We start from the raw sequence: 17,215 nt of genomic DNA, 5'->3' as shown, positions 1-17,215 counted from the left end.
GGTGCTTTAATGGCTTTGAATAAATGCTTTTCAAACTCTTTCAAAGACATCAGTATAGGAGTTGTGCGAACTATTACAAGGCAACAAACACAGCTAGTCCATACTTCAGAGGAAGCTAAGAAAGCTAAATCCACTGATAGCAGAGGTTGATTCCTAATAAAAGGAATTATTAAACATATTTGCTAGCCATTCAGCATTCGAACTTCAGAAAAAAATAGTTTAAAAAATAGATTACTCACACAGCAAGAATAGTAACATTAACTGCAGGTATCAGCTATTAATCTTAAGTGTATGGTTAGGTAGCGTCAAAAATCAGAAGCAGTTATTGTATAGTACAGTAAGTTCAGCTCCCTCCCAAGGACAAGCTTTTGATGATTTTGATGAACATATTGTAAGAAAGAAATGTTGTCTCTTCAGAGAGAATATAGCAATTGCACAAAAGGAAGTGGTAAAAAGTTTAACATGTTTAATCCTGAAATAATAATACAGAGGATGTACTCTCAACTTAAAACATTTTATTATTGTTGTCATTGCTGTTATTAGTAACTAGTTTCAGTGTATTCACCTTTGAGTTTTGGTGCAGTAAGTTTTAGTAGTATCTGAAGTCAGATTTGTAGTTCCTTCAAGTACCTTAACGCACAATCTGGAGTCAAACTTTGAAAGTTTGACATATTTTTACAAAAAGAACGGTGAGCTTTGTGAGCAATGACCTAAAAATAATTAGCATAGTTTCCAAAAGATGGCCATCTAAGGAAAAATAATTTCCTTATTTATAAGTTAAATACAATGTCCAGGTCTCCATTTCTCTAAAACCTGTCCGAACGTTTACTTTAGACCTTCTTAAAATAAGAGCTAACTTAAACATTCCCAAAAGTCTTCATCTATAAGTCCAAGCTGTTTTAAAAACTAGGGACAGTGCTTTCACAATACACAAACTACGTACTGTTTGTAAGTTGTTCTTTCGCAGCCAAAAAGGTGGATTCGCAGACCAAGTCAAGAAGTTGTGTACTTTGAGAAATAAGTGAGGTTATATCTTTCTTTAAATGAGGGAATGTTCCAATATGAGGTATCATTTCACTTTTTTCCTGTTTTTTCCTGCAGTCTTTCCTATATTCAGGACATTTTGGGGAGTTACATGTAATAAGACGTATTCTTTTGGGGAGGAAAAACAAAGTTTGGATTTTTTTTCCTCTCTTCTGAGACTGCATTGCAACTGCACACTAACTGTGCAGAAGGAGAGATTGTTACTAGTTTTCCACTTTTAATATTTTGTTCACACTGAAATGGAAACAAAGCCACTAACTGAATCGTAAGCAACCTCTTTTTTGTTAAGTAGTGATGTCCCCAAGCAGTCATTCTGGGAGAAGGCAGAAAAAAACAAAAGAAAAGAGGAAGCTCTTTTAAGGAGACCCATTCCATTTCCATGCAATAAAACGTACCATTTCCATGTTTAACATTAGTATAAGCATTTTACCATGTATTAAATAAAAGCTGTGGGTTTGGGGGGTGGTGGTGGTGGTGATTGTTGGAATGAAAAATGAACATTAGAGGAGCTTTTCATTTAAATGCATGATTTTGTTAGCTCACTGGAATTCATAGAAAGGGCATGCTATTCAGTTACTCCCACGTAGTTTTGTTAGTTTTATACACTAATAGAATCATGAGTGTTTATTTTGTTGATTTAGAGAAACATAATGTGAAAATTCTCTTTTTTCTTTTTTCTTTTTTTTTTTTTTAATGTATTAGTATTAATAGTTTCAAAGTGCCCTTTCTTGATGTTCTTGTCAGGGAGGCTGAGTTAACAGCCTATTATTATGTACTCCTTACTGAGCTCTTAATAGCTTTAGAGTCTTTTGTAGGAATTCACCTGCTGCTCATAAACACATTTATGTTGCTGTAGGAACTTCACCAGGTTGATGCATCTTGTATCTGCAATGACCTTGCACAAACTGTCTGGGTTTGCGCATACTGCCAGGAGTACTAACATACTATGTTAACACAATGGCGATTCTTTAGTGACTGAGGCAGCTCTTCCCATTTAATAAGGTATTGTCACCTGTCCGTAGATTTCTTTAAAGTTTTTTCAGACTTTTTTTGTTTGTTTTTACCAACTCCAAAAGTATTGTTCCTGGTAAAGTTAGAAATGGGCACTTCCCTGATGGAAAAATAGGAACAAAACCTACTTTCTTGGTTTTGAAAGTGTAAAATCAGCATTTTGTTTTTTTTCATTTTAGATTGTTTACTTTGTCCTTTGAAACTCATGTTAAACTAATTGGAAAAATATTTCCATTTTTGCTTTATACTCCACTACTAACTCACTGATGTGTTTGAAGAAAACATGAATTTAAATACTATGATACATTTACTGATGACGTAATGCAAGGATCTGCAATAGAGTCATGACACCAGATATTAATTCAGCCCTTTTAATATTATAGGATAGATGTTTGCTGTCTGCCTGAACTGAGACACAAGATGTACACACATGCTCACAAATACACAAAGAATGTCATATTTCAGTGATTGTTCAATACATTTTGATGTATTTAAATCTGAAGAGGTTTGCATAATGAAAAATGCTACACAATCCCAAATGATTGTCCCTATATATAAATCAGCATGTTCCCTCTTGCCTCTCATTTATTATTTGTATTGGAGTGATCAAAGTCAAATTTAGTTAGTGTCAGACTTTGTATTTTAGAGCCGAAATTCTTCCTCCAAAACTGATTTTTGTAGGGTGATGCTGACCAATTAATATTGTCCTATTGACCTGTATTAATATTGTGAACATTATTGTATAAGTCCTGATTTTCTTTGAAAAGGAAAGTAATTCTCCCAAACAACTGTATACACAGCACGTGAAAGACTTGTTAGAATGTAACATGTAGATTTAAATTAATCTTAATGACTTCAATCATTTATTCCAGATTCACAACAGCAATCTGAATCAATTCTACCTATAAAAATAAGTAATTTGCTTACTTAAATAAAAGTGATAGCTTTGTTAAGGACAGGAACTTGTTGGAGCAAGGTCAGATGAGGGCCACGAAGATGATCCGAGAGTTGGAGCCCCTCTCCCGTGCAGACAGGCTGGGAGAGCTGGGGTGGCTCAGCCTGGAGAGGAGAAGGCTGCGGAGAGACCTGAGAGCCCCTGCCAGTGCCTGACGGGGCCCTGCAGGAACGCGGGAGAGGGGCTTGTTACAAGGGCGAGGAGTGTAGGACAGGGCGATGGCTTTAAAATGAAAAAGTGCGCGTTTAGGTTAGATAGAAGGAAGAAATTCTTTCCTGTGAGGGTGGTGAGACACTGGCACAGGTTGCCCAGAGCAGCTGCGGCTGCCCCATCCCTGGCAGTGCTCAGGGTCAGGCTGGACGGGGCTTGGAGCAACCTGGTCCGGTGGAAGGTGTCCCTGCCCCTGGCAGGGGGTTGGAATGAGATGGTCTTTAAGGTCCCTGCCAACCCAAACCATTCTGTGATTCTACAGTTCTATGATTTCTGATTAATAGCACTAAACTACAGCTAACTGCTCTCTTAAGTGTATCTATAAAACAAGTAAACAGCTATACATAGTTTTGCTTTACGTATGGCTTGTTTCGAAGCTGCTGTATATCAATAAGGATCTTTTCTGTATTTGCCAGGTAGGAAATAATTCAGTAGCAAATGAAAAGAGAAGTGTACATTAGTCTGCGCTTCCAAAAGTGAAAGGTATTTATGTAGAAGATTGAACCTAGGCTTAAACTAGTCTTAAAATCAGCCCAGCCGCTCTACCTGTCCTAACACCCTCCAAGGCTGAAACATATTTTAAAAAGGAGATGGAAAGTCTTGTTGCCTCAAGAGGGTTTTAATACAGTAGTTTTTACAAGGGTGTTCTGTAATTTTCTACCAAGATATTATAAACCTGACAAAATATCCAGGACAGAACAGGAGCTCGAATCCAAATCCTGGGCCTACCTGCCTATGGATATTGTAGGGAATCTGAAATTAGGCAAGTTAAGCAGTTTTTGTCGTCAGCACCGTTACAGCTGAGTTTTGTGTAGCTGCCTCAGTACTGTACTACATTTTTAGGGTTGGTAGAATCACTTGAATTTCACAGCTTTGAAAATACGATTTTTTTTTGGTTGTTTTTTTTTTTGTTGTTTGTTTGTCAAAATAGAGCATTGGCTATATTGTATTGTAGCAAGTCACCATCATTGTACAAGCCTTCTGAAAAGCTGGATCGTTGCTCTTGTGTTGAAATTCCACTTCAGTTGTAAGATGTTTCCCTACTTTAAAAATGTCTCCACACTTCAGTGTGAGGTAGGGAAACCTCGACTTTGGGTTCTGCTGGGAAGGAGTGCAGCAGTTTTGTGAGTACAGCTGCAGTTTTACTCATGCTGATAATGTTAGGCATGAGAAGGTTGCCTGCCATATTTCTCAGTAACTTAGAGACCTTCAAGTGTTTGAACTGTGGCTTTTTTCATTACAGATTTTTATATCACGTGAATTGTCCTTTTTTGTTATCTCTCCCCCAGGGTCTTGCATTTTCAATTTAAAAGTTTCATTATCCAGTGACCTACTTCCCATCTATAACTAGAAGTACCGTTCCTATGATCTACAGAGATATATTGAGTTGGACTGGACAAATCACTGATATTCATGGTTATGCACTATTTCTTATAGACAAGGAACTAGAGTATATTCAATAAAAGCATCAGGAAGCAGATTTAAAACAAAAAAATGTATTTTTTTTAAAATCAGTTTGTAATTAAACTTGTTGCCTAGGGATGTTTTGGAAGCCACTAGCAAAACTGGTTCAAAAAAATAATTAAGTATATTTGTGGAAGAAAAGTCGATGAGCTGTAAAACATAATGAAGCAAATTTAGTTAATTCAGACACCCACTACTCTGCAGATTTCTGGACTCTGGGGGACTGTTAAAGGTGAGCATGGGGAGAAGGAACCTCTGCTGTTAGTGTGGAGTCTCAGGTCTCCAGCGGCACAGACAGGACTTGATTCAGAAATTTGAACTATGAATCTCATATACCAAATAACTGAGTTGGGAATTAGCCCACTGGCTGTAGGTACATTGTTCTCTGGGCATGTTTCACAACAGAGGCAGTCACAGAAAGCTTCCAATCTTCGGATTTTGCAGGATTGCATGGTACCTGTTGAGCTGTGTTTGTCAGCAGCTTTATTTTCTCGTTATGAAGTACACCCTGGTGTTAGGTATCTCAGAAGAAAGTGTGCTTTATTGACAGCAAAACTTCTGAATACAAGAGCAGATTTTTACCATTAGGAAACTAGTTAGTGCTTACAGTAGCTCCTTGATTCTTTCTGACTGGAAAAGGCAGTTCAGGGCAAAAGAAAATTAAAATGAGTGGAAAAATGAGAAAATTCTCAAGGGACGACTGGACAGGCTGACATTTTTATATGCTGAAGGTAGAAAGAGTCCTGGAGATCCTGGTACAGAGGTTTTCACTGGTAAGTATTTGTAATTAGCAAACAAATGTCACCAGAGTGGCTCATAACTGCCTGGAAGGTGGAATTTAACACCCACGCTTATCTGACAATTCCAGTCACACTGCCCAACTCCCTTTATTATATTGTGAACTGCATCCTTTTCCATCATGGACTTCAGTCGCAGACCTGGTTTTATTCTTAATAATAATAATAACAACAATAATAATAACAATAACAATAATAATAACAATAATAATAATACAACAGTAATAGTAATGCAACAATAATAATAACGCAACAATAATAGCTATAATAACAATAATTATAGCTATAATAACAATGATAACGATGATAATGTATTGTTATAGATTTATTTCATATATAAATTGCAAACATATAATGTTATATTATGAAATGTATAATTTCTATAATTCTATTATATTTATATGGTGTAAAATAATAAGACAATAAAATAAACCCTCCTTGCCAGTGCGATCAGCAGTGTCCTGCCTGCTGCCGTGATGCCTGGTGGTCCCGTTTGGCCTGCCCTGCTAAGCACAGCCCACCTCTCGCCTCATTGCAGTGGCGAGAATGTTGACACGACTTTAGAGTCACCCTGTCCTCATCTCTCCTCGTTTAATTTTCTCTTTTTCGTGGTTCACCTCACGCCAACTCATTTCTGCCTTTCCAGGTATATAATCCAATTAAAATGAGGTTTGGCTGGGGTTTGGCCTTTCCATATTTTCTTTATGATTGGTCATCTGTTCTTCCCGTTTTCTTGTTGACAGCTTCACTTTATGTATGGAGAAAGTGATGAGCTGACTGACAGGCAATCAAAATATACAATATTGAAAGGCCAAAGAGGGAAAGCACACTTTAGTATTTCAGCTCCCCAAACTGTTACATCTGAGATTAATCACAAGGGAGGTCGAGAAGGGAAGGGAGAAGATTACAACCTGAAGTGGCTGATGCCTTAAAATGCTGTAGGTTTCTTCTCTGAAGCCCGTACTAGAGCCATCGGTGATTGTCTCTATGGCCCTACTTTTTCCTGTCAGAGTTTTCATTTTAGTTTGGATTGGTCGTCAGATCTTTGTAATCACTTTGCTAAATTTAAGTTTGTTGGTCAGCTGGAAACCAAAGGTACAAGATTTTTAGGAAGTGGGTTTTTAAGGCTATGAATGATGTCTTTTACTATTATTTCTATTATTGTAATTTTCTTGTTGCTTTGTATTGCAATGAGAATTTACCTAATCCTGTTGATTATATTGTAATCAGAAAGTAAGTAATATTAGAAGCACATTTTTGAACCTGAGTCTTTTCGCTAATATCTTCCAAATATTACTGTTGGCATTGATTTTAATAGATATACTGTATGTCAAAATAGTCTAAGAGAAAATCACACACAAAATTAGTAAATACAAAGAAGCTTTCAAAAACAGACTTTGAGTTTCCTAGGTGTAGTTACTTTAACTGATTTCAGTATAATTACTCCTCATCTAAAACAACCTATGTAAGATGAGAGGTGAGATATGAGTAAGGGCAATAGGCATCCAGAAATGGTATTATGGAAATATTTTATTGCAAAGAAAGAAAATAATTTTTGAGAATGACTGGGGACAAGTTATTGGTGACAGGAATATAGGCAATATAAATCAGAGGCAATTTCCATAAATTAGAGCTGTGGGGGCTATGTTTTTCATGGAAAACACAGACAGTAGGTACAAACTCCACAGTTAGCTGATACTTGTCTTCAATAGATTCTATTTGAACTGATTAATCACCTATTGACTGTACCTAGTAATTACCTACTGTTTTATTCTCATGTGTATCACATCATTCAAGTTCAGGTGACCCTGAAGTTAAATAAGTGCTATCATAGCTGATTCCATGAGCACAGTAAGGAAGAGACTGGAGATTTCATTTCACAATGGACCAGAGCTATGATTAGTAAAAATTCTGATCTGCCAGAATTGTGGTTATTCCTTTAAAATAATGATGCTTCCTCTGTAGGTCGCATTGTGTATATCCTTCAGATAGATGTATCTAGGAAAGAGGAAAAATGTGACCAAATGGTCTCATAAAAGAATCTTTTTTATTATTGGTGCTTTTATTTAAACATTGATAACGTCTGAATCATGGAACTCCAAATCTTCTTTACTTTAATGTGGTACTTATTCAGCTTTGACATTGTGCTTTAGTGCACAGGAGAAAGACCTGGTCCCTGTAGTATATAGATTGAATCTCTGTTAGTATTTCTTTTTGTTAAGTGATAGTGCTCTGAAAAGGCTGAGCAGGATTATATGGCTTAAGTACAGAATTTTCATGTTGGAGGACAATGGATATAAACTAGAACATGCATCTGCAAGCAGTTGATAGTTAATGCAGTTACTCTCTCCATGGATTCTTTCCACACACATACATTTGGAAGTTGTAGGTACGCAATAAGTATGTTTTCTGCTGGCAGAAACCTTTGAAAACCCTTTCCCCAGTGTCACTTTAAGAAGGCTTTTCAGCTACTCATGGGACTCAACAAACCAAATACCTTGATTGTCATTTGTAAAATAAGCTAGACACAGTAAATTGCAAGAGAGTGGTAATGCCAGGAGCTCCCATTATGTATTCTAAATGACAGAAAGTTATATTTGGTTAACTTTTTCAATCGCTAAAGTAGGGGCTGATATTATTTTGATGAGAGCTATATTTCTCTTTTCCAGTCGAATAGAAATGGTGACAAATCCTGTATGCCTGAAAGTGCCTGGATTTTTATCAGTGCTTTACTGGCACTTTTACTTTAAAGACTTTACTGTCTTTTAAAGGTTATTTGAGTACTATGAGTGAAATTCTGCATTTCAGCTTTTATTTACATTAATATTTTTTGTCAATAAGTTTTTAGTTATACATACATTTTCTCAACCATAGCATCAGAATGTAAACACTTGGTTTGAAGTATGAGTCTAAACTGATAAAAATTCGTCACATTTTGGTTACTCTTTATCCGTTTCTTGGGTTTTTTCATATATGTGCACAAAGTCTTCATTTCTGTGCTGCTTCCTTCTGAAGTAAGGGAGGGATAAAAGCAGAGCAGCATGTTCACATAGGTGTGGCGTGGGGAGGTTTATCTATTTCTTTGCAAGTGTTAATGTCATCGGAGGGAGTCCCCTTTCTTTTTAGCATATGAGAAAAATAGTGATACTCATCACAATAATAGAACATTTGGATATTGAATGAATATAACATTTATTCATAAAGCAGCTACGTCCAGTGAGTAAAGAGCTGTCATTTAATCTGACAATGTCATACAGTGGAAGTGTTTCATTACAGCATGGTTGATGGGACAGACCCAGGGATTCTGGTACATTGGAAAAGCAGAAGGCTTTTCAGGATTTTTTTATACTCTTGATTCTGCTACTCCATTAAATGAGTTTGTCTAGTCTTAGACCATTAGCACCATTGTAACTTCCAGTCAGTCAGTCTGTTTCTTTAGATATGAAAAAATGTCTTGAATATAAAGCCAAGTATAAAATTAGGATAGATACAGACTCGGACTCTCATGCACAGGTGGCTGCAGGAAAGAGTTTGATTCTGAAAGGTGTTCATGTTCATGCAGAGACCAAACTGTCGTGGATTCCTGAGCGGTCTGTCATAATCAGAACTGAATCCACTGACAAGAAGCATCACACAAACAAGAAAAATTCAATTTCCTTAGAAATAGAGATAGAATTTTCAAAGTTCATAATAAAATTCTGTTTAGCTTGGATGGGTGGTCATAGGATCTGTATTACATTGTGTAATAACATTGCCATCACTTCTCATTTGGATTATATTTATGTTTAATTACAGATTTTTACCAAGATAAATTTGCAGAAGGCTGTGGAAGAGGTCTTATGAATTTCCTTGTACCAGAGTCTGACTAGCAATTACATATTATATTAGACAGACTCATTTAACTTATGTTTAAACCCTTAGCCCCTGTGCTTAGAACTGCTTCTTGTGAGTCCTATGCCATCTTAAGACCACAAATGCTGCTCTGATACTAGTGTGAAGGATCAGAGTATTTCTTGTACTCCTATATGAAATCTGAGGCATACATAATGGCCAGCGGTTCACCTACTGCTTAATTGCAATGGGAAATACAGCCACATCAGTGAAAAATTTATTTTATTTTGCAGATTTTCTAGTAATCCTTTATAGTTATCAAGAAATAGAGAACAGATATAGTCCTTGCCATTTCCCATTGATCCTGATCCCATCACTGTTCAGGTCAGAGATCTATCACAGAGCCTTCTAGCCCACAAAACCATGCTTCTTTTTGAGGGAAAATAGGGTGCATGTCAGGAGGGCTGATATATGTCTAAATTTTGTCACAACATAAAATCAGGGTCTGGTAAAAGCGTGCACTAACATACAGGAAGTACATCTAAGTCCTGCAGTTTAAAATTCACTTTTTGAACCCAGAATCCATGCAAAAGTGAGTGCATATTGTCTGTGGCAAGAATAAGACAAAGTATCCCATACTTCTGCAGACTAGAATTCTATGGCTTTATTCTGCGATCATCTTTAGCCTTCCTGGGAAAGGCCACGGCAGAAGGAGCGGCCAACCTTGAAAGCCACCCCCAGCAACCTCTGTGGAAAGCTCTGGCTTTCCAGGAAGGCTACACATCTTGTCACTGTCATGAGGAGGGAGTAATGACAAAGCACCCACTCTTTGGAAAACTGTCTTACGTATGAATCCAGTCCAAAAAGGCTGATTTCTTTGTGTGAAGCATTCACATAAAACAATGTGAAGCTTCTAGCTATTAATCACTTTGTCTCGAGTGTGAGTAGCTTTCTCCTCAAGTACCAGGTACTGAAGCTTTTTCTTCTCAGACACACCAAGGGGACAGGTTACCTTTCCCCTGTTCCACTTGCAATAACAAATACTCCCCCTTCTCTCATATGACAACAGTATTACTTTTGTGGCTGCCTACTCCCAGACAGCATTTTTCAGACCATGGGATGGACGGCGTAAGAGGCTGCAGAAAGGAAAGAAGATGGGGGATGGGGGGGCACAGAGATGGGACCCCAGGCAGGTGGTGAGGGGCAGAAAGCCAGACAACCATTAGAGGTGGCCAAAATGCCTTCCACCACCCAGAAGGGACAGAGGTGGCTGTTCTTCAGGAACTTGCCGTTATCCACAGCCTGCCCACGCAGATGGAGGGACCATTTTGTTGATTAAATATTACCATCATAGTCCTTGTCACACTCATCATCTTTGACCAACTACAAATAGTAAATTATACTTGACTGTCTGTCCACATCCCTGGTTAGGGAGCTGCTGTATCCCAAATGCTGTGTTACACAAGCAGTAATTAGCCTGTAATAACAGATATAGCTCAGACTGGGTTTTTTCGGAAGTCATTCCCAGTTCTTTGCTGTCACTGGCCTTGTTCTGCAGGCTTCAGGGAGTAAATCACACCAGTGGATCCCAGGGAGTCTACACCAATTTTTGACAAAAGTTCCATTTCCATCCTCCTCTGAAGGAATGTATTTCTTTCTACAATTCCATTGAATTATTTCTCTGATCTCTTCAGCAGGTCAGAAAAAAAAAAAAAAAGTAAATTGTTAAATGCTTAGAACTTGATTTCAAGCAGCAAAGTAGTCTGGAGAAAAGAAATGACTTGCAACTATTAGGTCGTGCGGTGAAACCCCTTAGGTAGTGGTCTCCTCCTTATCTTATGGTTTGTGGAGCCTAAGTAAAAATTTCCAGAGCATTCCAGAGTATAAAGTCTCTGTCTGCCTACCTGGGCCATGACAGATGGAGCATGTGGTACTTGCTAAAACTTTGAAATAAACCATACTAACGCCTGTATAAAACAAGCATTTGCTGTTTACATAACCTGTAAGGAACATATCCAGAATCTTTCCTTCACTGGATGCCGTGTCTTTACCTGGACTGAAGTGCAGAAACAGAGTCTTGTATTGATATTGTATTTAACAGATATGATCGCAAACATTGTGCCACACTGTGATTCGGTGTGGTCTTAGGACAGTGCAATCTCAGGTGGTTTCTTTTTTTATTTTCTTTTTTTCTTTTTTTCTTTTTTTCTCTTAATTCTTAGGTTGATTTTGAGCTGGTAGCAAACTTGTGTTTAAAGACTTGGTCCCTTTGGGCAGAAATGCACACACTTTAGCCAGCAGCTTCATTTCTAAACAAATTCAAGTCATTTGTTCTCCAAGTCTGCATACCCTGGCCAAGTTACACATTATGTTATATGACTCCTCTACACATCGAAACCCCTGGATGCTGCACATCTAACAAGGTTACAGGATAGAAATTAGCTTCATGACACTGAATGTCTGTGAAATGTCCACAAAGCAGTATGAAAACTCCTCTGTGTGTGTAGGAGTTCTCTATTGCCTTTCCAATCTGAGTATTAACCTATTATACCTCTTCTGCTCACATACAAGCTGCTTTTCAAGTTGAAGCAAGCTTAATCACAATAAATAAATAAATAAATCCATCACTTTAACAAGTTGGCCTTCTGTCAAAAGAAAATAGATATTTTCTGAAATGTCAAAAAAAAAAGTTTGTCAAAATTCACTAAACTGTTCAAAGTGAAGTTATAACATTTCAAGTAATTGGGAGAAAACTGATAGTTATAGAATTTGTTAGATGGTATATTAATCATAGTCTCCATCCATAAGATTACATGTACACTGTGTCATACTATTTCAATTTAAATATATGCTTCTTGCTGTTTTAAAATTTGGTTATATACTGTAGAAAAATCCACACTTCCTCTTACTATAGTTTCTGAAGCTATTTCCACGGTTTGAAGTGAGCAATAAATGCAGTTATTTTAGATATTGGTCATTGGTGCCTTCCTTCTCCTCCTCCACTTAGCAGAAATATTAGTTTATTTTTGTGTCTGGTTTTTAATTTGGTTCTCGTAACAATCTTGTACGCCTACTGGGGGAATACTGACATACCTGCTGCTCTATGCCAATATGACTTTGTTACACCATGAGTGAAGCTGACTCGGCATGTTTTATATAAAACTGTTTGCTTTATATAAAAAAATATGTATTTTACACAGAAGAGGTTAAGAATCCCACAGAATCTAACTGAAACCTGTTCTTCTCCTGGTTATATCTTTTCTGTGAACCAGATGATTTCCTTCTTAACAGGCTGGAAGCACCCTTCGAGTAACTTATACCTACTCTAGTATTACTGCGTAGTGTAATAAATGTATATGGTGCCCTATGGGTATCACAGTTGGATTGTTAGGCATATGCCAAGGACATTTCTGCTCATTTGTCATTTTGGAGACAAATCCTGCTGCAACAAAGCAAAGCTAGCCTTAAGGCACCATATAAAATATTACAGATTACTGATCTATCAAGTGACAGTAACTAATGACAGGGAATAAACTCCCTCTTCTTCTAAGTCATGCCCTCACATAAAAGTATCGTCAACGACCCGTCTAGCAAAGCAGCACTTAGTTTTTGCACAGCAGTCGATGTGGCTGGTCACCCTAGTACAGCAGCTGGTCTGCAGCGGTAATTCCCAGTTTTCCCTGCACACCGTAATTCTCAGCCATCTCTGCAAGAGTCAGGAATTTGGAGTAGATGCCCAGGATCAACTGCTAGGAGATTAGCAGGGGAGTTCTGCAGAGACTGTTTCACCTCGTAGCATGTTAAGGAGAATTTCATCTACAACTACATTACAGCTACCTGGAAAGAAAAATGAAGTTCAGCAGCAGTGAAGCAGTTGAACCATGCTAGAAGTTTACAGACTTTAAAGAAAAAGTTAATTTTTATTTTCTTTTACCCACAGGTCTACCCACGGATAGCGCCGGCATTTTGGCACTACCTGCGGGTAGAAGTGAGTAGCGGGTATTTGAATACTCCCACATCTTTACTTTACAGCTTACCAGTATTTACCGACCTCCTAGTTTGTCCATTGTGCAAAAATACTGAGCTACCATTCTAGCTGCCATTTCTGTGAATGTAGTCTTGTACTAATTCCATATAGTTTTGACTACAGTGTAATTACTAACCCAAGTCACAAAGATATGATGTGTTTATATGCGAGATTAAAGACAAAAAGATGAAATCTAAGACAAGGCCATATCATACATTATGACTGTAGCACAAAATCAAAATACAGAAATCCATACCTGCACCTCTTACAAACACATTTTACATTCATGAGAAGAATATAGAGTTTCAGTTCTGTTATATCATTTTTGCAAAGTTTGTACAACTCAACTTGATATCATTTCTCCCCTCTTTTGTCCCCCAGGAGCATGAGCAGCTCAGCTATTCCTCCACAAGGTCCAAGGCTCCAAGTGTTATCATCACAGGTCTCAAGCCAGCCACCAAGTATATATTTCATATCAGAGTCAGGACGGCAGCAGGATACAGCGGCTATAGCCAGAAGTTTGAATTTGAAACTGGAGATGAAAGTAAGTTTCACTGAAGGGAAAAAAAATAATCATATGCAATAGAAGTAGCATCTAATTCTAAAACAGTGAGACCCTGGGAGTTTGAATGGCTGAATCCATACCATTTGCTTATCACAAAATGACCACTGCTCTATGATAAAAAACAAGTAAGCCTCAGCCTCACACTTCTGGATTTATAACCACAAATGAAAGTTTTAGCCCAGTGCTGCAGCTGAAGAATGTTTTCATCTGCAAAATTTCCATACAGCTCCCCTTCCAACTTGCGATGTTCTGTGATCCTGTATTTGTTTAACGAAGGCCTTGCTTTTGACATCTGTCAATATAAATACCCTTAGTCAGGCTCTACATAAGTCTAGCAGCCTCAGGCAAGCTCCCAGAACACAGCGACGGGGTCTTTTCTCTGTAGTTGTTAGTGATCCCAGACTCTACAAATAAAAAAATTGAAAACTTTTATATGCATTTACATCAACCAATAAGCCTACCACATTTTCCAGTAAGAAGCAAAAAGCCTACATGTTCCTACAGTATATACAAAAGGCTTGATGCTACATATGATGTCCGTGCTCTGAACAATTTTACATTTCAGTCATGTACTGCCCTCCCTGTTCAAAGAAACTGCACACAAGGTATTTACTAGCATTTAAGATATAATTAGTGTAGTAGATACAACACTAAAACACTCATTAATGAAATTACTTTAATTAACCAATTATGTATACCATGTTTTTCATTAGTGTTTTAGAATTCAAGTTATTTAAGCTAAAATACAGACTCAAAACTATATAAGTGTTTTCAAGAGTACCCATGGGTTTGTGTTCCATTTTCATTGCTTCTTAACTTCTATTTCAAAAATGTTTTAGGAGTAGATTTCCAATTGCTTAATGCCTAAATGGACTTTTTGAAGTTTGCTAGGTACTTAAGCCAATTGATTTGAATAGGAGCTGAGCACCTGGGTGCTTTCAAGAATTCCAGTAGATCCTTTCTGCATCTTCTGATGCAATAAATATTAGGCTTTAGGCACCCAGAGACATAACTTATCAAAAGTAAATGGTATTTAAATCTCTATGAGCCTATGTCATGTTTGTAAAAATGTGACTTACCCATCTAAATCAGAAAGACTGTGGTTCCAGTGACATTTCTGTCATTGGCACTGCTGATAGAAACATCTCCTGGGAGTGAGATTCCACCCACTCCTTCCCAGCCCCACATCTCCATCTCAGTTGCATTAATGCAACTGGCTCTTGGGCTGCGTGGTGAGCTAGAGCTCACAACACTCTTAAACATTTATTACCTTCTATTACTTCCAGGCACTCAGTGTGAATCTTGATAGCGAAACATGAATACACATTATTTATTTGCTGTTTACCAACATCTGTTGCTTAAGCCTGTTCCTGACTAAAAGTATTTGATTTGTTCTAAATGTAAATTGTGTGATTGAAAGGAAATGTAGATAGAATTGTTCTTTATGATCAATCGAGATGGAGGTGGAGAGAAATTCTGTTGCTGTTTGAAATGCTACCTGGAGCTAAATAAAGACTTCAGTTTAATTAGAAGGGTAGTTCAAAGGACCGTGTCTTATTCAAATATTTATACAGCACTGCTTTAGATTTCAAGGGAGGGGGGGATGGGGGGGGGGGGGGGGAAGCAAAGTAAGTGCCTGCTGGTAAATATTACTTATTTCAAATTGAAGCAGTACTCTGACCATTCAAGTGATGCCTTGTTTCTCTACAGTTATCTTACTTCCTCACAGCAGTATTTTGAAAATCGGCCTATTCTAAACTGTAGGGCAATCCATATGATTATGATCATTCATTTGTACCCCTTTCACAACACAGACCAAATGTCTGTAATTCTGTAACTTTTCCAGACAGCTAATGACCATAGATTGAAATGTAACATCTACCATATACCAATAGTCTTGATTTAAAATCTTCCAGTAATGGGGAGCTTACCATATTTATAGGTAGTGTCAGTGCTTAAGCCTCATAACTAAAAATCAGCACCTTATTTCTACCCTTTTTTTTAAATTTGTTTTTAATTTAATTTGTACCTTGTCACCCTTTTCTGCCAAATTAAAAAAGCAAAATAGTATCAGAAATCTCTTCCTCATCTAAATGTGTGCATGCTCGTTTTAAAACTTCTCATCTTTCTCATAAATTATATAAATGACCTCTCTCACTCTAAAAAAATCCAGATTTTCCAAACGTTGAATAATTCTGTAGCTCTCTAGATTTTTACCATCCTTTTTGAAGTATAACTTCAGAGCTGAATCTGATGCTGAATTAAATAGGAAAACTAAATCTTTTTATGATGCCGTGGACAGATCTAACACTGCTCACCTCCTTTTTTTTTTTTTTCTTTTTATTCTTTAGGTTTGTTTTGGTTTTTTTTTACCTATAGGTCTAAGCACTTGTAGCCTGAACTAGAGCATTGTCTCACACAGCTGAATAACTAGAACAGACCAACATTTTTGTCAGTACCGTTGTGTTCCAAGATACTGATCTACATCTAGGTGGAGGGATTAGGGAGGGTTATGCTGCACAGTTGTATCAGTACACATAAATGCTAATTCACCCTTGCTGGCATGCATCTCTCTTACAAAGTGGTCCAAGTCAAACTGTGTAAAGAGTCATAGAATCACAAAATCACAGAATGGCTTGGGTTGGAAGGGACCTTAAAGATCATCTCGTTCCAATCCCCTGCCAGGGACAGGGACACCTTCCACTAGACCAGGCTGCTCCAAGCCCCGTCCAACCTGCCCCTGAGCACTGCCAGGGATGGGGCAGCCACAATCTCTATGGGAAACTGTGCCAGTGCCTCACCACCCTCAGGGAAGAATTTCTGACCTAACTCTACCCTCTTTCAGTTTAAAGCCACACACACCCCGTCCTACACTCCTCGCCCTTGTAACGAGCCCCTCTCCCGCGTTCCTGCAGGGCCCCGTCAGGCACTGGCAGGGGCTCTCAGGTCTCCCCGCAGCCTTCTCCTCTCCAGGCTGAGCCACCCCAGCTCTCCCAGCCTGTCTGCACGGGAGAGGGGCTCCAGCCCTGAGATCATACTTGTGTCCCTCCTCTGGACTCATTTATTACTCTCGCAGTATGCAGCTCAGCTGAAGATGTTCTGATTTTTTACATATATATTCTTCTCTATTATTCTGAAAGATACCAAGTAGTGCTAGGCCAAAGCAGACTATTGCAGCTCCCTCCATTCCTACCCATCAGAAACAAGTTACTTGGTGAAAATTCCAGGTTTGCAATTGCTTTCTGTGGTCTTTCACATAGCCAGATTTAATTAATGTGGGCTATACTGATTTTATATAAAGTTAACATTTT

At 38.0% G+C, this 17,215-nt stretch overlaps 1 protein-coding gene across 2 annotated transcripts in view; it reads left to right on the top strand.

Moving 5' to 3' along the window:
- The window catches only part of EPHA6 (EPH receptor A6), a 513,653-nt gene that overhangs the window by 363,329 nt on the left and 133,109 nt on the right, over positions 1–17,215 (top strand). For both annotated transcript variants that reach the window (XM_037378259.1, XM_037378258.1), the window contains exon 7: positions 13,721–13,883. In XM_037378259.1, the coding sequence (XP_037234156.1) occupies positions 13,721–13,883 (163 nt within the window). The remainder of the gene's footprint in view (positions 1–13,720; positions 13,884–17,215) is intronic.

This window comes from Falco rusticolus, chromosome 2 (genome assembly GCF_015220075.1).
Source record: "Falco rusticolus isolate bFalRus1 chromosome 2, bFalRus1.pri, whole genome shotgun sequence".
NCBI classification, from domain to species: domain Eukaryota; kingdom Metazoa; phylum Chordata; class Aves; order Falconiformes; family Falconidae; genus Falco; species Falco rusticolus.
This window is presented reverse-complemented; position numbering and strand designations above follow the sequence as displayed.